This window comes from Medicago sativa, chromosome 4 (assembly GCF_051527215.1).
Source record: "Medicago sativa cultivar Bolivia chromosome 4, Bolivia_mono, whole genome shotgun sequence".
Taxonomy (NCBI): Eukaryota; Viridiplantae; Streptophyta; class Magnoliopsida; order Fabales; family Fabaceae; genus Medicago; species Medicago sativa.
In genome coordinates, this window is record NC_140752.1 from 79,970,713 (window position 1) to 79,994,405 (window position 23,693).

General features: G+C 32.7%; 2 protein-coding genes across 2 annotated transcripts; one reads left to right on the forward strand and one right to left on the reverse strand.

Moving 5' to 3' along the window:
* Positions 1-727: 727 nt before the first annotated feature.
* OXA1 (inner membrane OXA1-like protein) lies at positions 728-10,217 on the forward strand. Its single transcript, XM_085704069.1, has 9 exons — positions 728-1,245; positions 2,060-2,150; positions 2,486-2,533; positions 5,094-5,152; positions 5,734-5,809; positions 5,915-6,046; positions 6,737-6,844; positions 8,224-8,278; positions 9,590-10,217. Exons 1-9 carry the CDS (start codon positions 788-790, stop codon positions 9,865-9,867), a joined length of 1,305 nt encoding a protein of 434 aa, XP_085560195.1. The 5' UTR covers positions 728-787; the 3' UTR covers positions 9,868-10,217.
* A 919-nt stretch (positions 10,218-11,136) lies between these two features.
* Positions 11,137-15,753, reverse strand: LOC146932414 (uncharacterized protein At4g04980-like). The gene is made up of 10 exons (XM_085704061.1): positions 15,614-15,753; positions 15,371-15,464; positions 14,694-14,909; positions 14,488-14,583; positions 14,246-14,372; positions 12,846-13,986; positions 12,355-12,520; positions 12,097-12,261; positions 11,849-12,001; positions 11,137-11,687 (listed from the first exon to the last, which is right to left on the reverse strand). Exons 2-10 carry the CDS (start codon positions 15,434-15,436, stop codon positions 11,511-11,513), a joined length of 2,307 nt encoding a protein of 768 aa, XP_085560187.1. The 5' UTR covers positions 15,437-15,464; positions 15,614-15,753; the 3' UTR covers positions 11,137-11,510.
* Between the last annotated feature and the right edge of the window lie 7,940 nt (positions 15,754-23,693).

The following is a 23,693-nucleotide window of genomic DNA, read 5'->3' on the forward strand; positions in this document are numbered from 1 at the left end:
CTCATAACGTCAAATAAACCCTTATAAAAAAAACGTCAAATAAACCTTTCAAAATAAAATAAAATAAAATAATATCGAATAGAAGAAAAGAAGGAAAAAAAGATTAATTTTTATGCCTTGACAATCTAAAACTCTATATATGCATCAATAAAATCACATTATAGTGCCCATTTTATATATATATTAATTTCTAAAATATATCCATAAACATCTAAATGACATGATCTCATTAGATACATGTGTAAAAAAGTTTGAGGTTTGAGGCAATTTTTAAAATAAGATCTTTGAAAACTATTAGCAATATTTATGAGAAATGATTCTAATAATCCTAAGTTTTGTCAAGATGTAAGTAAAGTAAACTAAATTGCAAGTAAAGTAAAACAAATTATTGTTCCAATAAGAATTTAAACTCGATCCTTTCATTACAAATTGTTAAAATCGAAGCTCACGACTTTACAAATGAGTCAACAACTTTAGAAACCGAGCTTGATCCGTCAAATGTGGCCATATTTTTCTTTACTAGATAGAGCAAATAAATTTTCACATTTTTATTAAATAGTCAATATTATCTGTAGTAAAAATAAATTATCAATATTATCATTAATGTAAAGGTCGGGGTTGAAATCTCGACCACCACAAAAAAAAAAAAATTGTTGTAAAAATATAAGGAAAAAAAATTACCCAAAAAAACGCAACAAATTAACAGTATCCTTCCTGTCAAGCCGTCACTGTTTTTCTTTTCCTTTCCATTTGAAGGAGGGAGAGACAGCCGCCGCCACCGCCATCAATGGCTTACAGACGTTGCCTCTTACAAAGAGGCAAACTTATAGATCGAAGGTCCCATCCTTCTTTCACCTATCTTCTCCACACCGACGATGAAACCAAACCAGATGATAAACCATCTTCAACAGGATTCAGTATCAATTTCACCCAATCAAGATCCTTTCGAACCTCTCTTAACGGAGGATCAATCGGTTTTTTCTCATCTTCTCAATACAAACACCTTTCACCGTTCGCTGGATATAATTACTGCCGAAATATGTCAACAATTGATCACAGTTCTGATAAGATTACCGTAATGACTGATGTAGCTGATGTTTTAACTGATACCACAGTGGAGGCTGTGACTTCTCAGGCCGCTTCCGGTGTTAGCGAAGTTGCCATTGCTGCTGCTGATTCTTATTTGCCTGTACAAGCCTTGCAGTATGTCATAGATGCTGTTCATTTATACACTGGCCTTGACTGGTTAGTTCACTTTTATAATTTCATAGTAGTGACTTAATTAAGGGCTTGTAGCATAAGTGTTTATCGTATGAGTGTTTATTGTATTAGTTATTTCTGTTAGTGGTAAAGATAAAATAAAGTGGAACTGATTTCGTTATAAGATATTTTCGTTAGGTTTATGGAAATAAGCTGAAACCAATTTATGGACGTGTAATAAGTTGTTTCCCTAAGCTCTTCGAAACAGTCTAACAAGTGTTTATGTTAGTAGATAAGTTCAAATTAGCCAAGGTCCTGTTTGGATAAACAACTTAATTAATAGATTACAGCATAAGTGCTCATCATATAAACGCTTATGTATAAGCTATTTCTATAACAAAAGATAAAATAATGTTTAATTGTTTTCATGCTATAAGCTATTGTCATAAGTTAACCGGGAGAGCTTATAGAAATAAGTTCTTTTCGTAGGTTTTCCTGAACAGTCACAAGTGTCTGTCTATTCCAGTAGGTAAGTTCAAATAAGTGAATCCAAACAGATCGTATCATATTTTCATAAGCTATCTTGGAGAGTTTATGAAAATAAACCACAAGGGCTTTTGTCAATAGATAAGCTCAAATAAGTTAATCTACACATACCCTAATCTAAAACAGTTAGTCCGAATTTTGAAGGAATTCCAAAACAGTTCAGAATTGATATTCATGCATGTCAAATATCTTATAATGACTGAACTTGAATGATCTAGAATTTATAGGGACTAAAACATATTTAACCCTAAATAATTTAATGCCACATGACTTTTGAAAGGAAACTTTTCACCGCATTGCTCCTTTGTATCAGGTGGGCGGCCATAGCTCTAACAACTCTCGTGATTCGAACTGCAACTGTTCCACTCTTAGTAAATCAACTCAAGGCCACTTCTAAGCTTACGGTATTTTGTGCTGCTATGCTTTCATAGCTGTTTCTTGCAAAAAATGTAGTAGTGGCTATGAGTATTGTTTGCCCCTGCCCCTGTCATTGTTCTGTTTTGAGTGGATACAAATTAGATGTTTGGAGTGAAATTTCCCCCTGGTTTCCCTTTTCCACTTTGAAATAATGTATCCTTAACATGGGTTGAAGGGCTTATTCCCTCACGTCACCATTTTGTTCCTTCATTTTATCCATTTTGAATAAAGGCCCGATGCTTGTTCTATATATGTTCTTTTTATTTTTTATAGTCCTTTCTATCTTATGAGGCCTAAGCTTACTGTTTCGTGCGTGCTGCAGCTTATGAGGCCTCGCTTGGAACAGATAAAAGAAGAGATGGACGGGAAGGTAATGGTGCTCTAGTTCATCAAGTCATTTCTTAAAACCATTAATAGTGGATATATTGCTTTGCTATTATATTGTTATGCATGTAAGTTAAGAAGCAGGAGCCGCACAAGTTATATTGTTTTATATCTTGAAATTTTAGCATAGATGTTTTTTCTTTTGAAATTTATTTGATAGTTTTCCAGTTAAGTGTTTAACATGATGATCTATGTCATTAATAAAACTACAGGGATCAAAATAAATAATTCCATTAAGTCGTTACGTTTTATGCAAGAGGAACCAATGAAATATGATAGAAACCTGATCCCAGTGATACTTGTTCTGTGACGACCCAATTTTAGGTCATCACTGGCGCATAGGCTAACACCGACTCATCATATTTTTAGCCTAGTATGCCTAATACATTGCAACACTTTTTTTAATCCAAAACAACTTCTAAACTAAGAATCTAATCATTTGAAAACTCATTAATACTTATAAAAATATTTACAACATCATGGATAATACTTTCCTATAAAGTTCTTAGCATGAACCAATTGTTCGTCATACACGAAGTTCCACATGTGCACATAGGCCATATTATTTCTTCCTTACGACGAACGGATTCCACATGGGCCACGAGTACTTAGCCCGCAGGATGCATTATCTCTTCGTTGTAGCAAACAATATCCATTTCAAAATACTAGGAGCACTTAACTCATAGACTGGTTTATATCTTCGTTGCAGCGAACAATATCCATTTTAAAATACTATGAACAATTAGTCCATAGGTTGCATTCTCTCATCGGTGCAGCAAATGGAAATCATCTTATATTACTATGAGCACTTACTCATAGGCTGCATTATCTCTTTGTTGCAGCCAACAATTTTCCATCATAACACTCACAATATTAATTCAAACATGCACAATCAAGAATATAACATCAAGAATACCACAATCAATAAAATGGAAGAAGAAATAATATTGGGAAGGAGGTGAGAGTTGTGTGAACTGAGAGACAAGGATATATGGCTTGTGAAGAAATGTGGTAGGGGGTTTACGTGAGAAAGAGAGGGAGAAATTGTATGAGGTTGTGTTGGCAGATATAAAAACCATCCCTTCCGTTCTTTCTTTTTCTTTATTATTATTTTTTAAAATGTTGCGTTTCAGGTTCCTAGACAGCCCATAATCGAGTAGCCCACCTATGAGTTTTGTCACTATTCCACTGAAGTGTTCCCTAGAGTCCGAGAGTGGAGGGACAGTTGTATGCAAAAAAACTTATTTCACTGACTTATTTCACTGAACTCCCTTTTTCTTCATTGTTTAAATCGGTTTTCGCCTCCTTCGCCGCCACCTTCAGCCGTCTGCCGTGCCGAATCACTTACTAATTATGTTTGACTTCTATTCCTTCTGACAATCATTCTGGTGACGATTTTGCGCCCACCAATGAATTGTATTGGTGGTGGCTTCTTTTTCTCATTGATGGCCTCTGCCTCTTTCCCAGGTGCACTAGCCCGTCATCTTCCCTAATGCAATGGCCTAACTCATCCCTACAAACCCCCCAGGTGCACTAGCCCGTCATCTTCCCTAATGCAATGGCCTAACTCATCCCTACAAACCCAGCTTGTAAGTTGAGGCTTCCAAATGCGATTTGAGAAGGATGGACCTTGCTTTGTTTGATTGCTCACTGTCATATTTTATATCGGGACTAACTCATCCTTACAACCCCAGATTGAAAGGTGAGGTCTGCCCAAGCTTTATAAACACTACACATGCCATATCTCTAAGCAATGTGGGACTAAATCCACCCCTTCAAACCCAACACATGAAGGTGTTGAAGGCTGCAATGGAGGCAACTCAAATGGTGCAATTATGTGGCTAGGGGGGGCGCAATGGAGGCGGAATTTCCAACACTCGCCATAAAATTTCTCTCAAGTTGATGATCATGTCATTCTAGCTAGGCTATTCTATAGTAACTCGAGCATCTTGAGTTGTCTTTCCAACTATTGTTTTTGGTGGCCCTCAGTTTTTTTTTTTTTGGTTTTCTATTTATTTTTAATTTGTAGGGTAATACATTATTTTCTTTTTTAAAAATTTGTAGGCTTTAGCTTGAGGGAGTTTTAGAATATATAAAATATCTCAATAGGTCATTGATAATTTGGTATTATGTTAGTATCTTAGTTTATCTTCTATGATAATTTTCTAATCTTAAGAGTACTTTTATCTCCTAGGATTAGTTTTATACTACTTATTATAGTGATTTATTTTATGATTTTCATATTTATTTAGTATTAGGAGTCATGTATCCCTATAATTAGGAATTTGTGTTTAGTCTGTAGAATTAGTTCAATATCCAGTTATTATCCATAATTTGAAACTCTTAATATTTATCTCCTTTTTATCTAAAGCTAACAACTTTGACACAAACCATCAAAAATGTTTTTTCTATGAAATAATCTATAACAAATTGATTCTTTGACATACTGGGGAAACGTATTAAGTTTTCGATTATCTTACATGCATGTTTTATGTTATTATATCATAGACAATTGCTCTCTAATCACAATAGGATCCATTTTTCAGACATCTGATCCCGCAGCTGTTGCTCAAGGTCAGGAGAGGATGAAAGAGCTATTCAAAGAGTAAGCCATTCATGGTTTCTTTAATGCATAACGGCTACTAGTCATGTTTGATCTCCAAGTTTAGTGTAATTACTGCATTTGGTGATACAATGTATCAGCGAATTAATCTTTGTGGTGACTTGTGATGGTCATAACTTAAAATCATAACATTCAATGTTCAGTGTCGCTATTTTTGTTTTGAAACATCAATCAATGTTAGTAATTAGTTGTTACACTAGTATTTTATCCTTCACCAGATTTGAACCAGGGTCCTCCATCTCCTTTAACCAGATCAAACTAGTTGCCCTACCCAATACCCCCGTTCTGTGTCATTACTATTTTTGCCTCATTTTGATTCTGCTGTTTTCATTAAATTGAAAATGGTGCTTCTGTAAACACTAAAATGAATTAGATGTTTTGGTATTTCTTTTGGCTAGATGTATAATCACTATAGTCGATTGAAAATTTGTTATGATTAATATATAAGATATATGATGTATTGGTCTGTGGCTCTAAGGAACCTTCATTTTAAGTATTAAATCAACCTTCATGGATCTTTTGTTTCACTATGTCATTATCTCTTGTTGGTTTGATTAATGCAGATATGGTGTGACTCCTTTTACGCCATTGAAGGGACTCTTTATTCAAGGTCCTGTCTTCATTAGTTTTTTTCTTGCGGTAAGCTGACTTTTACCCCAATATCCCCCCTACTTGTAGGAGTCTGAGGAGCCTGTATATTGTTTCTACCCATTCACAATTTTATTTTATTTTCTTTGATGGTAGATAACAAATATGGCTGAAAAAATGCCATCATTCAAGCATGGTGGAGCTTTCTGGTTTACTGATCTCACAACTCCAGATGCTTTGTACATTTTTCCAGTTTTGACTGCTTTGTCATTCTTAATAGTAGTAGAGGTAAGGACCTCGTTTTCAGAAAACGTGTTTTTTTCCAACTGTCTTTCTACTTTGTCCTTCAGAGTTCTTGTCTGAAAGTTTAGTTGGTCTTACATTTCGTTTTTTAATTGCCTTTTATTTATTTGGCTTAATTAATGATTTGGTCCCTTAAGTTATTTGTTGGTTACATTTTGGTCCCATAAGTTATTAACGTTACAATTTGGTCCCTTAAGTTATTTGTTGGTTACATTTTGGTCCCATAAGTTATTAACGTTACAATTTGGTCCCTTAACTTACTTTTTGGTTTCGTTTTGGTCCCTTAACTTATTTTTTGGTTTCGTTTTGATCCCTTAACTCTAATAACATAAAGGACCAGAGTGGTTGACGAAGGAAGAGTTAAGGTACCAAAACGAAACCAAAAAATAAGTTAAGGGACCAAATTGTAACGTTAATAACTTATGGGACCAAAATGTAACCAACAAATAACTTAAGGGACCAAATTGTAACGTTAATAACTTATGGGACCAAAATGTAACCAACAAATAACTTAAGGGACCAAATCATTAATTAAGCCTATTTATTTTTCACTAAAACCAGCCACTTCATTTGACACGAAAACAGTTTAAAATTGAGATAACAAGAGTGGTCTTATAAATATCTGTTATATTTGATTTCCAATTAAGATCAATTTGATTTTATATCGTTCTTCAGACTAATATGCAAGAAGGATTGGAAGGAAATCCTATGGGTAACACAATGAAAAAATTCTCGAGGGTTCTTGCTCTTCTTTCAGTTCCTTTCACTCTGAGTTTTCCAAAGGTAAATTTTCCTAGCTGGGCCTTCTGTTTGGAAGGAACAACTTCCCGTTGCTACCATCTGTGTATGCATTTGAATTTTTTTTTTGTTGTACAAATTTAGGTAGAAACAGTAGTTTTGTCTATGGTTGTTTCAGTAAAGGTAGGCATATGCTCTATAGTTAGCTTATCTCCGAATAATAACTTTTTGTCTTGAAATGACTTGTAAGATGGTAAGCTCTTTGAGGCTACATGATTTAACTAGCAATTTTGTGAGTATTAACGGCATCAATAAATAAAAAATCAGCTCTGGCATTAGATAGCATGCATCCTAAGCATGGTGTAGTGTATATTTTACGCATGTAAACTAGATTAGGTGTGTAAAGCTGAAAATATTGTATGTATTTACCTCTACTGACCTAGTATCAAGGTGATAATTAAGATGGGCCTGTGTATGAAATTGGAGAAAATGAGCATAACATCAATTCCCTTTACATAAGTTTAAACTTGCCCCATTGCCGCCACTTAACTTAACCCCCCCCCCCCCCCCCACCAAAATACTACACCCCTTCCTTATTGTTATTATTATCTTCTGTTTAAAGTGTCTCTAACTTTGACAACTACCTGTTTAACAACTTGATTGCCTCCCCCCCTCTCTCAGTACTTGGTGTTCTGTTGTTGGGGTTGTGTTTGTGGGTAGACAATAGTGCCATAATTATTAAACATAAACTTATCTCTTCTCATCAGACATAGGATTAAGTCGAGACAGAATAATTTTCTTGGTTTATATAAGGGTCAACCCTTTTTTTTATGGTGGCGGTGGGGTTCAATCTTGGATGGATCCCTAAAGAGATCAGAAAGTCTCATCGAGCTACTGGCTTTACTGCTTCATCTCAAACACATTTTTTCAATATCTACGAGGATTTCTTTTCCTCATCTGCACTTCTGATCATAATAATCAGAAATGAAGTTATTCTGTATTTATTTTTGAATGACATAAGTTAGTGCTAATGTGCTATGTTGTGGGTAGGGATAGAACCCTCGACCTCCTTATCACTACACTCCTTAACTCCTCCACACCAACCAGCAAGTAAACTTTTATTTCCCCTTCAATTTTATAAATGAGTTGGGAAACCTGGAGAATAGTATCTATTGACTAGTAACACAATGACATTCTACTCCACTCATGAAACCTAGGAAATTTCTGTAGATATAGATTATTGATTATCCATTTTCATTTACAGATGTCATTACGCATTAAAAATTAAATAGTACTGTAAAAAATTTAACGGCGTTTTGTTAATTTGAGAGAGAAAAGAAAGCTGGGCTATTCTATATTAACCACTGCTGCTTTTATTTGTCAGTCTATTTAGTTTGAACTTGTGTTTATGTGTAATTTTGCAGGCAATTTTTTGTTACTGGATTACATCGAATTTGTTTTCATTGACGTATGGAATGGGTAAGGAAACAAATAAATTTGTTTTTATCTGCGCTATCCCAATGTCATTATTCTCCATTTCAGTTTTCAGTAGACATAAATTTTGATTTGTTTTCATCAAACGCATATTGCGTAGGGCCTTGATTCTGCCATTCGTGATGGCTTCGAGTATTATAGATTGTACTCCCTCCGTTCCTAAATACATGTCGCAGTTTGACCATCTGCACTATTAACATAACCTACTTTGACCATGTTTTTTTTACTTATAAATAAAATTAATAGTATATAAGATGCTGACGATTTAGCTCAACGAATATTTTCAAAATATCAACTTTTAATAATTTTTTATTATAGATTATTAAAGATTTTAAAGACCAAAGGTGTGCATTGGCATGTGTGAAGTGATCAACTGTGACATGTATTTAGGAACGGAGGTAGTATCGTGCAAGTAATTGGAGAATCCATTGTTCCTGCATCTTGCTATTCTTGTTAAGTGTCCACTTGTATATGCATGCTGATCCAGATCTGTATATGACAAACTTGCATACAAACTAACAGTTTTGCACTCCTAGTTTTAAACATATATATAAATGAAATATAGTGCACCTCACAATTATTAACTGGCTGTCCGACTACTGTTACTAAGTAATCACAACCTATATTGGAAATGCAATTGTTTTATAAACTTTGCCAAGATTTGATTGTTCCAATCAGTATTTTATTCTATCCAAAAACACTATCTAATTCAAGTTTTTTGTTCTCTCAACCTTAGGACAAGCATTTCTGTCCACTCCTTGAGTCATTACATATTTTATCTCTTTAGTATAATATTCTGTTTGGACGATATTCTCATGGTCATGTAGTACTGTGGCCTAAATATTGTTGATGCCATTGTCATTGGTGGAATAAAGTTGTGTATAAAAAGGACTGAAGTTCTATGGATGTCTATTTTTTTGGAGGACTGAATTGACGTCAATATCTATGATTGGGAGGACTAGATTGACAACTGTTTTAGGTGGACAAATATCCCTTGTATTGCGCTCTCTCAGGGTGCTTGTTCCGTCTCGTAACTTTGTATTGCAAGTCTTTATGAAATCTTCTGGGGATTGAACTGGGTCACTCTGAAAAAACTGATAGGAAATACTTTAATGAAAGGAAATCATTGGTTTAGTGAGACCTAAATGGAAGACGTGTTTCATGTATGACTAAATTCTTATAATTTATGCACTAAATGGATGTGGGTTTCTATTTTAAACTGACATCAGCAAACTCTTGTATTTTGATTTTCTTTATTTTTTCTGATGTATGTTTCTTTTGTTTCCAATTTTGCAGTGCTTAGAACTCCTGGTGTAAAGAAAACTTTGGGTATTCCTGATTTACCTCCTGCAGAACCCACCAGTCCTCGGCAATCTCCCTTCTCTATATTTCCAGCACTAAAACAACGAAAAGATCAAAGCTCATTGCCAATTGAATCACCAAAACAAATAAAAAATCAAAGCTCATTGCCAGTTGAAACACCAAAACAACCAAACAAAAAGATATCTTCTATTAGTCAAAGGATTAGAAGCTTAGAAAAACATGTTAAAGGAAGAAAGATAAGCAAGAAATGATTACATTTACTAGTTCCTTAATTACGCCATTAAGCATATGGTGCAACTATGCTTAGATTTTTTTCTCATGTTGTATTGTTACCCTCTGATGGAGGGGAAATTAGGAATCTATTTAAGATAGGGAGGGGTAGAGGGAATAATATTTTTTTTATTCCAAAGCTTGTGATCGATTTTGCCGAGGAAGCTAAAGCTTTTTGTTAACATGTGTTTTATATTTATTTATTCAGGTATATACGGTCAAAATACATGAATGATTTAAACCCTGGGATACAAAGCAAAATTATTTTTGTATACTGAACATTTTAATGATATAGATTCCTATATAGCATCATTCTTATATTATTATCAAATTACTTATTATTATATGTTTTTACAGTCCTGCAATTTGGTACGCAGTTTTATCATGTTACACTTTTTTTTTTTATTTTTATAGAGAACTGATGTTGAATAGAGTTTTTGGCAGGAATAACGAAGTATGTATGACTTAAAAGAGACTAGTTCATTTTTGGCGATAAAAGAGTCTCATGAAAATGTTTGTTGAAGCAACAAACAACATTTTGCATGTTTTTGAGGTTGCATATTGTCCTTGCAATATATGAATTTTTTGTTTTGGGTTTCAATTTAATAGTTATAGACAACAAAGTAAGAGAAGAACATGAAAAATGTATAAAACAGAAAGCAAGGGGTTTAAGGAATCCTTGCAAGGAGGAAGGAAAGCATCTATGAGGCACAACATTGCTGATGCTAAACTTTAATGAAGCAATTTTATTTAGGCTTTGCTGAAATTACGTATATTTCGTAATATCTTTTATTGTTGTTTCCCATTTAGACTAATGTTTTGATGATGAAAGTGCTGGTTTTTACGAAGCTTTTTTATTCACAAGTAGTGAACAATTGTCTTGCAGAAAAATGACAAATTATTTTCATCATTTATCCAAACGAATCATTCATAGCTAACATTTTATCTTCTCTATCACAACGACTCATTTCAAAAATCTCTCATTATCATATTACCAAGTTAAAAGGAATAACATATTTTGAAAAATAAAAACATAAAATATTTTCACAAATAAGCAGACTATTTAATGAAGCAATTGTATATAGGTTTGCCAAAATTACATATATTTCGTGCCAATATTTTTGTTCTTTTGTTGTTGACCTTACCATCTTTTATTGCCGTCTATTATTGAGATCAGCGTTTTCATTTTTTTGACTGGTACAAAGAGAACAAGTAATGAAGCTAACATAAAACAAATGGGAACCCGTTACTTCAATAAATACAAAATATATATAAAATACGGGAAATGCTAACAGATTACTTAAATAAAGTGTCATTTACAATTAATTTTTTTTTTTTCTTAACCAGTATCCTGAGGCACCGTTTAGGATGACCCATAGAACAAATTAAATAAAATAGTTAATCTTTCAGCTAAGCTATACATTTTTTCTGGTAGAGTTTTTCGAAACTAGTTTTAAAAACTCTTCAACCATGACTAGCTCCTATAAAAAAAAAAAAAAACTCCAAGTCGCCAATGATTCATTTAAATATACAAATGGCTTTGCAACTACAAAAGGGGGTTCACGATGATGTTATATCCTCACCATATCAAATTTCACTCCATGTAAAATCATATATGTTTGCATCATGGATGGTTTGGCTCATTTTGTATTTCTGTAGCCAATTCTCTTGTTAACGTGTCGGCACGATCGTCAAGTCCACCAGCAAATGTGTAGACACGAAATGTAAATTGGAATGCCCTCCATAGCATTTTTGCACATTCCTTTTTTGGTCCATCAATCTTGCTATCTTCGCGCTTCTCCTACATTAATATTAAGATTAATAATGCAAATCAAGTTACTAGTTTCTGAGATTAACATGCGATACAACATAGTTAGTCTAACTGTGTTTAATTAATAGTAAAAATGGTCGAAAATCGAAAGTAGTTTTGTAATTTTAATTTTTTCTAACTAACTGTGATACCTTAAGTACTAACTCCATGCAATTGGAGGAAACATCCACCATTGCTTCCTTGATCTTTATAAGAATATGGAAGTCAAATTCAATGTTGTGACCCTTAAACTTCTTAGACTCGTCATCTTTGGTTCGTTCCAAAGCATCTAAGTCTGTTTTAATCTGCATGTTATTGCACTTCGGTGGTTAGAATGTAGAAATAATTAATTGAATATGGACACAAAGATAAGTACATATAAATGATGGTGTTGGATTACCTTGCTGAAATAACGTTCAACCTTGTCCAGATGCTGACCCATAGGAGCAACAACTTTCCAATTTTGAAGTTCAGTGAGGATTGAATCAAGCTTATTGTACAATGATGCTGCCATTCTAACAGCTTCCAACTTCTTTGTAGGGAAGCCTTCAAATCGTGATAGCACCTACACAGAGACAGAATTGTATAAATTAATAGGTGAATGAAACGATAATTAGTGGAAATATGAACCAAATGGACTTGAACTTTGCTAACTTACCTGCGATTCATCAGTTAGATTCTCAAGAATGGATTCAACGTCTTTGTGGAACTTGCTCAATTCGGTCATGTCTTTTGTCTTGAAATTAGTAATTCTTGATCTGAGTTCTATTATTTGTTTTGTGTACTTTTGAACATCTTCTTCTATTTGTATGAAGTAAGAGGATCTAAGAAATGTGGGAAAAGAAAAACATTAAGAAATGAGACATTTGGTTCTATGACTTGCATATCAAGTTAACAAAATATGTTTGTATAAAAAACTTAATTAAGAGCGCTTATCATATATTTGTTGATGTACAAGTTATTTCTATAACAAAAGATCAAATAAAGGCAAACTACTTTCATAAAGAGTTTATGGAAATAAATTGGAAACAACTTATAGACATGTCATAAGCTCTTCTAAACAATCTCACAAATGCTTATATTAGTAGATAATCTCAAATAAGTCAATCTAAATAGATTATGGTGTTGTGGATGGTATAAGAATCATACCTTTTTGTCATCTCTGCTAGGGCATCAGCCATTCCTTGTTTTCCTCCATTACTTGCTCCTCCAATAGCACTTTTCTTCCCAGCAGCAGCTGATTTTCCTGTTAAGCTAGGTCCTTCAACTTTTCCTTTAAGAGTTCTATACAAATTGCCTAGTTGTGTTGACCTTTTCAATTTAGTAGTTGACTTGGGGCGCAAGGTTCTCCCTGCTCCACCGGGAGGCGGAGGTGGTGGGGCTCCTCCCTTTCCACCTGGTATCGGTGGTGGAGGTGCTGGAACTGATCCACCTTTCATAGGTGGTGGTGGAGGTGGTGGGGCTGCAGCCATCGTTGCTGAACCGGAACTATGAGACATTGGTGGCGGTGGAGGTGGTGGGATCCTAACTGCTGCTGGTGGAGGTGGAGGTGGAGCTGAAGGTGGCGGCACTGCCACATTTGATTGCAGCATAGGTGGTGGAGGCGGCGGTGGTGGAGGTGCCGAGGGTGGTAATGTCAATACTTTTTTTGGCATTATCATGAATGGTGCAGGTGGGGGAGGAGGAGGGGGTGGGGGAGAAGGTGAAGAAGTAGACATTGATGCTTGTTGTAGATTAGAAGGTGTTTGTGTTGGTTTAGGAGAATTTGGTTGAAATTGTTTAGGAGATAGTGGTAACTCCACTTCTTCCATAACTTGATCATGTTTAACTATTTTTTGATGATGATCATCCTCATTTGTGTCCAAATCAAAGACAAGTTCCTCTGATGTATCCTTTACAGGCTTATTATCATCCACTTCCATTTCTGTTATTGGTTCCTCGTCTATTTTTACGATATGCGTTGGTGACATATTGAAAGACAAACGTTTAACATCAACTGGATTCAACTTTCCAACAGCTTGCACTCTAAGAGACCAAAGACGTGGTGAGGCACAAGAACTTCTTGGACTTTCACTAGATCTTGAAGAGTGTTTCATGAATTCAGGGAGCACAGATCTAGGCGTTAGAGGAGATGAGCAGCTACTATCTGAAAATGAAGAGGTACTCGTTACGAATTTTCCAAATGAACTTGACTTTGGACTGAATACTTTCTTTTGTTCATCTTCTTCTATGTCAAACCTCTCACTTGCTAACTTCATCAAATAATCTAGAGTCACCAGCAAAGTTTCACCTGCACAACAAATCACGCAGGAGATAATTATTGCATTTTTAACGAGTATGCACTTTTATAAAGGTGTACTCGAATCCAATCACATTTTACAATGTTGTCACTTTTGTTATATCACTTTCTGATACATTTCAAAAAATGTCTATATCGCGATATATATATATATATATATATATATATATATATATATATATATATATATATATATATATATTTTGATGTATGTACAAAAAGTTTTTGCATTGTTTCATTAATAACATACCCAATTGACGCATATTGTTGTCATCTTTGCATGTTGGAAATACAATATCAAGCTTATCCATGCAATCATTGTCCATCATCCATGATTCTCCAAGAGACTTCAAAGCCTCACAGAAGTAGGCCACAGCCTAGTATAAAAAAAATGTCCACATTTAGATTTTTAGGATGCTAAGATTTCAGTAATTATTATAATTAGGATAATTTCATTTCAGGTGCAGCTTATTTAATCTTGAAACTAATTACCTGATCAATAGACTTGTCCTTAATCTTTGACACTTGAGTTTTTGTTATGATCTCTGGATATAGCCTTTGCAAATCATGCAGTGTTCTCATAACTATCTGCAATGTGACATAAAAAAAAAAACCAAGAATAATGATTGTCATTTTACAAAAGAGGAAACTTAAATCTGTCACTTAAGGTTACGAAGTTAAACTCTTAAGTCACATACCTCGCGCAAGGAAGCAGAACTGTTACATGGAGCTAAGTCCATGATGTCTCTGAATGCCATGATCTTCATATGAATCTCTACCATTAAAATCAATTGGTCTGCTCCTACGAATGATAACTCCATTGACTCTCCATTTTCTTTGCTCTGAGCCTTTGAAGACTTCTTAGGTGTGCAAGACTTCTTAGGTGTGCTAGGTCCTTTTATCACTTTCAGACCCTGTAAGTGCTTATACAATATCAATTAATAGTCCCTAGGATATCTCAGATAGGTAATGCTTAACTTCCAACATCTTCTGCATTTCTTTGTTTCAATGTTATACATGTCACTTTCATAATTTCAATGCAAAAACCATCACTTATAATGTCTCTATTATTAACTCAAAACTGTTTTTGTTTTTAAAAAAATATTGTATATTTGTTACTTTATTTATATTTTCCAAAATTTGCTTAGGGAGATATTGAATGCAACAAAAATTTTACAATTTTTGTGCATGTTTTCAGAAACAAAACAACAAACTAAGATAATATATGTTTTTATAATTAAAAATCATAACAAAGCCTGAAAATAATTTAGCAACTTATCAAGCTTCATTCGTCATTCCTCACCTCAATTTTGCATGGTTGAATTAAGTCAAATCTAAAATCAAAGAAGAAAGGAATTAACGTTCAAATTGTTACCTCTAAAATACTAGCTTTGCGACGAAATAGCAATGGCTTTAAACCGCAGAACCCTACGGCAGCCATGCCTTAATGCTTTTCTTGAATTGAAATGCTGAAACAAAAGAGAAAAAAAAATGTGATTTATTGATGCAACTTATATAATCATGTTGAAAATTAATATTGGATTTGAAGATAAAATAAAATTATTATTTAAAATAATTCCAATTAAAGAACAATTAACAACGGAATTATTGTTCAAACCTCTCAGAAATGAAATTTGAGGTTGGTAATAGAAAAATTTGAGACATATGCATGCATGAATATGCATGCATTTAGGGTGCTAGTCCTAACGTTGATGCAAAAACCAAATTAATGATATGATGAGAATTGTAATGGAACTTTCTCAAAAGAGAGAGCCAAGGAATGAAAATGAAAGAGGAAGGATTATAAAGGCACCTTCCCCCTTCGTATCTATTTGATCAGTTTGAGTTGTTTTCGGGTATATGGTTTAGTGTTTATGCTTTGTGTCTTCATCATCAAAGGTAACTCATGCACAAAGGGTTGGCTCATTTCTAAAAATAAGAGATTATGTTAAACCCAAACAGCTTATATATTTATGGCTTTATATTTATTCTATATTTAAGGAACTTTTCTCTTTGAATCTAACAAACTCATAGGCATTTTCTTCTTGTGTTTTAAATTTCATCTAAGTATCCCTAGATGTTGTTTTCAGAATTTGTTGAACATTGTTATTTATTTACCTGTTTAATCTCTACATATGTATGTTTTTTGTTTTTTACTTGAAACACATTACGCATACACCTGTATAGTATGTTATTTGTTTTTACTCAACACACATTACGTATACACCTGTATAGTATTCACATACTCCCACCGTCCCGTTTTATCTGAGCCAGTTTGGTTTTTCACACAGATTAAGAAAAATGTATAAATAAAGGGGAAAGTGGAATATATTGTATTGGGAATGATGAAAGTAGTATTAATTAGAGTTATATTGTATTGGGAATGATGAAAGTTGTATTGAAAATTGAAATGACTCAGTTATTTTGGGACATTTTTTTTTAGAAAATGGGTCAGATATTCCGGGACAGAGGGAGTATATCATATATGTTGTATTAAATTAATCAATTAATAGTTTGACGGATCAACTAATGGGGTTGAGTCTAACACCGGTGTTGCTAACACAATTTTTATAAGACGCGATATACTCCCTCCGGTCCTATTTACAAGAGAAAGTTGACTTTTTAGATACATTGAATAATGTATGTATCTAGTCAAGAACCTAAACCAAATACATAAATTATTTAATGTATCTAAAAAGTTAATTGTTTCTTGTAAATAGGACCGGAGGGAGTACATATTTTTGGGTATCAAATGTAGCTAGCACAATTCTTATTGGAGACGTGCTATATGGCACGACTCTCTTTTGCCCACGAACACACGACATGTATAGAGCGCCTCACATACAATACATGGAGGGAGACAAAATTAATCTAGTGGTATGCTTCAGATATCCAAGGGTCATTAAACATTCGTGCTTGTTATTGTCGTGCATACAATCATTTCTCTTGTTATTGCATGTGCTGTTATATATATGATTATTAATTGAACAATTTTTGAGTAAGCACATAATTTTTTTGGGTAATCACATAATTTTCTTAATAGGTAAACCCAAAAATAAACCTACATTGAACCACTTTTTAGGATTCAACGACACCAACAATATAACAACAAAAATATAACTAAATTCTTATCTTTGTAATGACATCGACAACAATCATTAATATAGAAAAAATTGTTTAAGTGTATAATTGAGATAATGAAAAATTAACCTAAAATCTCATATTTTCTTTATATAAATTATAGATTAGAAGGTAAATTCATAGTCACTAGACTATTTGAGACAAAAAATGTCAGTTCATTTTATTTTATTTCATCCTTCTATCACTTTTAATTTTTTTTTTATCGAACCGATTTAATTAGTGTTTTTTCTACTTTTTTTTTCTTTGCAGATATACAATGATCAACTTGAACTGGTCTTTCCCTCAAAAAAAAAAAAAAAAACTTGAACTGGTCTTTTTTTTCTATTTAAAAATTACATGATCAAAAAGAATCTTGGCTGCGGTCTTGGAGGGAGGACAAAAAGAATGTGTATTACGAATATTATTTAGTACTGGTAAGATTATCTATCTATACTATAAGAAAACCATCCATAATTTTTCCTTTATGAAAATATCCTCAATTTTCAATACAAATAACACATGCAACAAATAGATAAGAATAAATTTAAATAATTTTCAATACAAATAACACATGCAACAAATAGATAAGAATAAATTTAAATATTAATAAAAAAGTAACAAACAAGATATGAATATATATATATGTTTGGTTTTTTTCTTTATCATTTAAAAAGTGTAACAAACTATACCAGTATATTTATACTTACTTTTTCATTATCTCAATTATACCCTTAAACAATTTTTTCTATAATAAAGATTGTTGTTGGTGTCATTAAAAAAATAATTTAGATTATATTTTTTTGTTATATTGTATTTGTTATTGAAATAAATAATCATGGTTAGTTTGATTTGTTATATCATGAAAGCAACAAACATTTATATTCTTAGTTTTAATCAAAATCAAAATTTCAAAAAAAAAAAAAAAAACACCATTCATAATTTTCAAATGTTAGCAAATTAAAAAGAGCGGAAAGACAGGTGCCCGTCTTTTCGTCAGTGTAAATAGTTAACAAGTTTTTTTATTTAAAAAAAAAAAGTTAACAAGTTTTTTCCTAAAAAAAAGAGTTAACAAGTTAATTACGGATCACGTTACTTAGCACCATCTTATGACTTGCTGACTCAAAATTCTGTCTATTTGAAGTTTGAAATTTTGAAATGTAAAGACCAAACAGTTGAACAATTCCAACAACATAGCCAAATTTGCATTTGAGCATGAACTATTCCAACGAGAAGCTACCAGTTGAAAACGTCACAGCCACAACAGCAACAAGGTCACCAACCTTTCTCTAGCTAAAACTATTTCCAATAACCATAGACCAACACGTTACACACTTGCTTCCTCAAATGGAAGTTCACATTTTCTGTTTTTTTTTTCCTTCCAAAAAGTCTAGCAGCAACACTCTGTTGAGAAATGGAGAATACCATATTCGAATATACATCCATGCATATAAAAAATCCATGTAATATCATTTGATCTATGTATATTAGTGATATGAGTTGGGACCTACTTTTAACTAAAGAAGTTTTATGTAAAAGATTGAGTTTGAGATTACGCTACTACCCTAAAAATTAACCACTAAATACCCGATAAAGATTTTTAGGGTAAAAGATTTTTCTTTTGTTTTGTAACTAAAAAAGAGTTTTCTTTATCGGGTATTTAGTGGTGAAAAAAAGATTTTTTTTCAATTATTTTATGAACTCTTTTTTATTTGAACTCTAATAAATTTCAATTATTTTTTTCAATTATTTCAATTATTTGAAAATTAACCACTAAATACCCGATAAAAAGACTTTTTTCAATTATTTTATGAACCACTAAATACCCTAATAATGAAATTTATGAACTCTTTTTTTCGGGTATTTAGTGGTGAAAAAAAGATTTTTTTTCAAATAAAATAATGAAATTTTAGTCTATATTGTTTTAGTTAGTAGTTTTGTAGAAAAATAATATGGTGATTACTTAGGTTGGCGCACTATCCAATTGTATAAAAATGTTTCCGTTTGAATTTTATAATTCGAAACATTTTTTTTACGGTTTTCAGATTATATAATATGAATCCTCTAAAAAGTCAGAAAACAACTGCAAATTGTTCTAGATCATCCAAATATTGTCTCAACATGATTTGGAAATAAAATCCGAAAAAAGATAATACTAGTTCGGATTATATAGTCTGAAAACTACCAAACCCCCCAAAGACCAGTTTCAAAGACCAATTGTAGTTCATAAATTGACACTGTTCAAATTATATAATATGAATTGGTAAAATATAGTTTGGATTATATAATTCAAACTTTGTCAGTTGAGTACCATCGCATATATCCAAACGTTGTCTCTATACCAGTCATGACAACCTGACCCAAGTCCTCAACAAACAACATAGTATCAAGATATTGTATGTACCGATGAGACACCTCATGTCAAGTTGTCAAGGGAGAAGTAGATATCAATGTCTTCATCTCCAACTTAATCAAATTCAGAATGGGTTTTGAGAAGAAGGTTAGGGTTTCAGTTTTGAGAACGTTGATGAAGGAGAAGAGAAGAGCATTCCTCTGTTGTGTTGTACGTTTTTGAGAAGAAGAAAAAGAAAGGTCATGCTTCATAAAACTGTCTGATACTATCATTGGGTTGAGCTTTAAAAATAAATTGGATTTTAATTGAAAATCGGCCCAAAATAAAAAAAAATCTGTTTTTTTAAAAGGTAAAATCATAAACTCGGACGAGTTTACACGATTTTACTCCGTGTTAACTCAGCCAAACTTGGTCAAAAATGAGTTTACGAAAATGAGTTTACGTCCAAGTTAACATGATTTGGGCACCTAAAAACGTAAACTCGAGCAAGTTTACGAGATAACACTCGATTTGCAAAACATTGATGATGATAGTATTACAGTTGCTATTGTATGTGCATGTGTGTCAATTGTGTTATCAAATTAGATTTTACCATTTAAAAGAGATTCACATTAGATAATCAAATGTGTTTATAAATGGCCACTAATTCACACCTTACAAATTAATTTTATAAGAGGGTTGAATTATCCCAACAGAAATTTTAACATGTTTCATTTTTAGGGACAAAGCATTCTTATTTTGCATATATTAAAAGCACTAACTAAATAGTAAAAATGATTACATGAACTTAACCATTTGTTTATTGAATATTAGTCAGGGTTCATACTTCTTTCTTCTCGGATCAAAAGGTAAACAAAATATATTCAATTGTTCTAGATGCCCTAGGCCTGAACCTCTTATCATTTTTCGTTACGGGTTTTTCTTTTTGTTTTGCAAACTTTAGAGTATCATTAACCGATCCTCGTGAGCTTAATTCAATTGATAAGGACATTGCATAATCTATGCAGAGGCTGATGTTCAAACCCCAGACACTCCACTTCTCCACGTTTAAATGTGTGAGCTTGAGGCAATAGGCTACCACGTTTAAATGTGTGAGCTTGAGGCAATAGGCTACCAGAAGAAAAAAAAAACATTAACAGTAATCATGATGGTTGGTAGTGGTGTCTATTCGGTTTTACACATCACTTTAGTTATTAATAGCTATATAAAACTATGGAATTACATCAATCAAAATCACCGTGTTGCGTTTTCGAAGACTATACTCCCTCCGTTCCGGAATAACTGACCCATTTTCTAAAAAAAAGTGTCCCAAAATAACTGACCCATTTCAATTTTCAATACAACTTTCATCATTCCCAATACAATATAACACTAAATAATACTACTTTTATCATTCCCAATACAATATATTCCACTTTCCCCTTCATTTATACACTTTTCTTAATCTGTGTGAAAAACCAAAGTAGGTCAATTATACCGGGACGGAGGGAGTATGTATCTTCTAGTTAGAACACTAGATAGTTAGAATCAAGTCACGGTCGTGATGCATGAGTCAGTTGTCCCTCTCATTTTCACAGTACCCTTATATTACTAAAAAATTATAAAAGGAGTGTTAATTATTTTGAAACCGTTGCTATTGATCTACTTTTGGGATATTCCTGCCCATAGGTTAAGGATACCACTTTTCTAGCCAGTTTTGCTGAATGAACACATATACTTGGGTTTGATAGGGTGGCACTTTGGTGACATTAATGTCACCGTGCCATTACATCTGAACCACACATTACCATTGTCATTGCATCTGGACCACACAACACATCTAATGTCACCTAATATGTGGCCCAGATTTAATGTCACCGTGACATTAATGTCACACAAGTATTTCCCGGTTTGATAGGACTGAATGCACACCAATTAGAGTGTTGATTTTTTAGCTATGTTCAATACATAGTCAGTTTTGCGACGCCTATCATCAATATCATTTTTATGATAATTTATATGACAATTATATACTCCCTTCGTTTCTAATTATAAACAAATTTGACTTTTTAAATTTATTCATTTAATGATGTATGCAGTCCACAATGATCAAAATATGTTTTTGAAAATGATTTTTTAGAGGATGTTTTTGAAAAATGTTCGTTGTTGTTGATAACATCAGATTGTTTGATTCAATGAACTCAAAATATGAACACTAAAAATTCCTTTTTAACTTCTTTATTTTTAACACATATGTTAAATTGATAATCAAACTTCTAGAAGTACCCCTAAAAAAAAACCAAACTTCTATAACCAGTTAACACAATCATACATGCATATATTGTTTTAAAGTTTTTTTTTTGAGAGACTAATCTCTGTGCACGATAGTTTTTTTAACATCAAAATTTATTAGATTGATATAGAAGTACAAAAAATATTTAACCAATAATTTAAAAAAGTATAAGAGACATTCGACTCACAAAACACAAACACCCTACATCAATAAAAAAGACACTTAATAGGATTCAAATAACATTCAAAATACAAACATGCCCCCCTTTTTTCCTAGCAAGAAACCATCTCTAAGAGATTACTTTAATGGCTTCTGCAATCTCTTCTATCGTCGTGGACTTCGAAGAAAAAAAATGACACCATTCCGCGCTTCCTAAATTTTCCAAATTGTTTCATGCCAAATAAGTGTTAAACCTTTCCAATGCTTATTGGCCTGAGAAGAGGATAAAATATAATCTATGGGTAGGATCACTCCGGTTCCGATCCACTTAAAAATTGAATACCAAATCTTTTCGACAAACAACATCTACAAAACAAGTGATCATCCTCCTCTAGGTTCCCCTGACACCTTGCACAACCCAAACTCGCTCCACCCAACAACACTCATCTTCTATAATTAAGTTCCCAAAGTGGGAAGTCTAGCGAGAATTAATTACCAAGAGAAAATTTCAATCTTTTACGAAGTCAAACTATACCAAATTTCCTTCAAACCCTTTCTAGACTCCGCGTTAAAATAAATGTGCACGATAGTGTAAAATATTTTACACATGCATTTTTGCTGATAATTAGTAAAATATCTTCATAAATATTTACAAGTGTAATTTGATTGAATGTATGTAAAAATATATTAAATTGTCATTGTACACAAATTAAATCGTTTTTAAATAAAGAATGTGAAAATTAAAGTGACATTGATAGTCCGTTCAAAAACGGTCCAAGAATAATGTCACAAAGACAATCACTATAGCCCAAAAGATGAATCTGCAAACAAACCCACAACATAAAAAGACAAACACACATAACCTACAAATATTACGATAATCAAGTGTCCAAAATACTTATGTCTCCAGATCTGCAATGTTGACGATACCAAAATCATTAGTTGAATCTGCACCGAATCAAAGTTAATCTGACAATCTAAATCAAACAGACATTGTAACAAGATGAGAAAACAAAATAACATCGTACAAAGACGACAAACAAAACAATGTCATACCTAGATGAAAAAGTCATGAAAGAGAAAATTGAATACACGTCAAATTAATCATTTAAATAAAAATGAATGAGAAAAAAGATTTAGAGGGACTATTTTAGATAAAAATCCTAATTAGTTTTGTGTATTTTCACTCTCTAATATATTTTACTTAGAAATTAATTTTTTCTTTTGAAAGAAGAAATCAATTTTTTTTTTTAGAACTAGAACAAATATTATATTATAATCCCATATAAGAAATATTATAAAAAATATATATAAAAAACTACTGATTTTGAGCTTGTGTTTTATCAAACAGCTAACCTCAATTCCCGGATAATGGATATTAACATTCAACCATCACACAACATTCCTTTCTCCCATTAGAATTGTCAATGTCGAAGAAATCAAATCAAGCACTCAGCTCTACGCCTCTACTATACCCTTTTGACGTTGGGATTGGCAGTTGAGATTGAGAAATTAAAGTTTTTACAAAATTGGGTAGAGTAATATTTTGAAATATTGCCAAGAAAATGGTTAAAAGTAAGCAAAGAAAAAAAAGTAATAAAAATTATGTTGGTTAGAGTGGCATTGTACTCTGATTTATTAAGAAAAAACTTCATTTTGAGTTTTGTAGATAACTAATCCTTATTTATTAATTTTGTTACGTCTGCAACAATTTAACCTAATTTTTTCCCGCTCATTTGCTTTATTAGGTTTGCAATTATCTAACCTGACAAATTCCATCTAAAAAAATGCATCGCA

Bases quoted from the DNA above. Each gene is read 5' to 3' on its own strand.
- OXA1 (XM_085704069.1), top strand. From the start codon at position 788: ATGGCTTACAGACGTTGCCTCTTACAAAGAGGCAAACTTATAGATCGA. The intron at 2,151-2,485 runs GTATTTTGTGCT...TGCGTGCTGCAG, and splicing joins AGGCCACTTCTAAGCTTACG to CTTATGAGGCCTCGCTTGGA. The intron at 5,153-5,733 runs GTAAGCCATTCA...TGATTAATGCAG, and splicing joins ATGAAAGAGCTATTCAAAGA to ATATGGTGTGACTCCTTTTA.
- LOC146932414 (XM_085704061.1), bottom strand. From the start codon at position 15,436: ATGGCTGCCGTAGGGTTCTGCGGTTTAAAGCCATTGCTATTTCGTCGC. The intron at 14,910-15,370 runs GTAACAATTTGA...AAGCACTTACAG, and splicing joins GCAAAGCTAGTATTTTAGAG to GGTCTGAAAGTGATAAAAGG. The intron at 14,373-14,487 runs GTAATTAGTTTC...TTTTTATACTAG, and splicing joins AGGACAAGTCTATTGATCAG to GCTGTGGCCTACTTCTGTGA.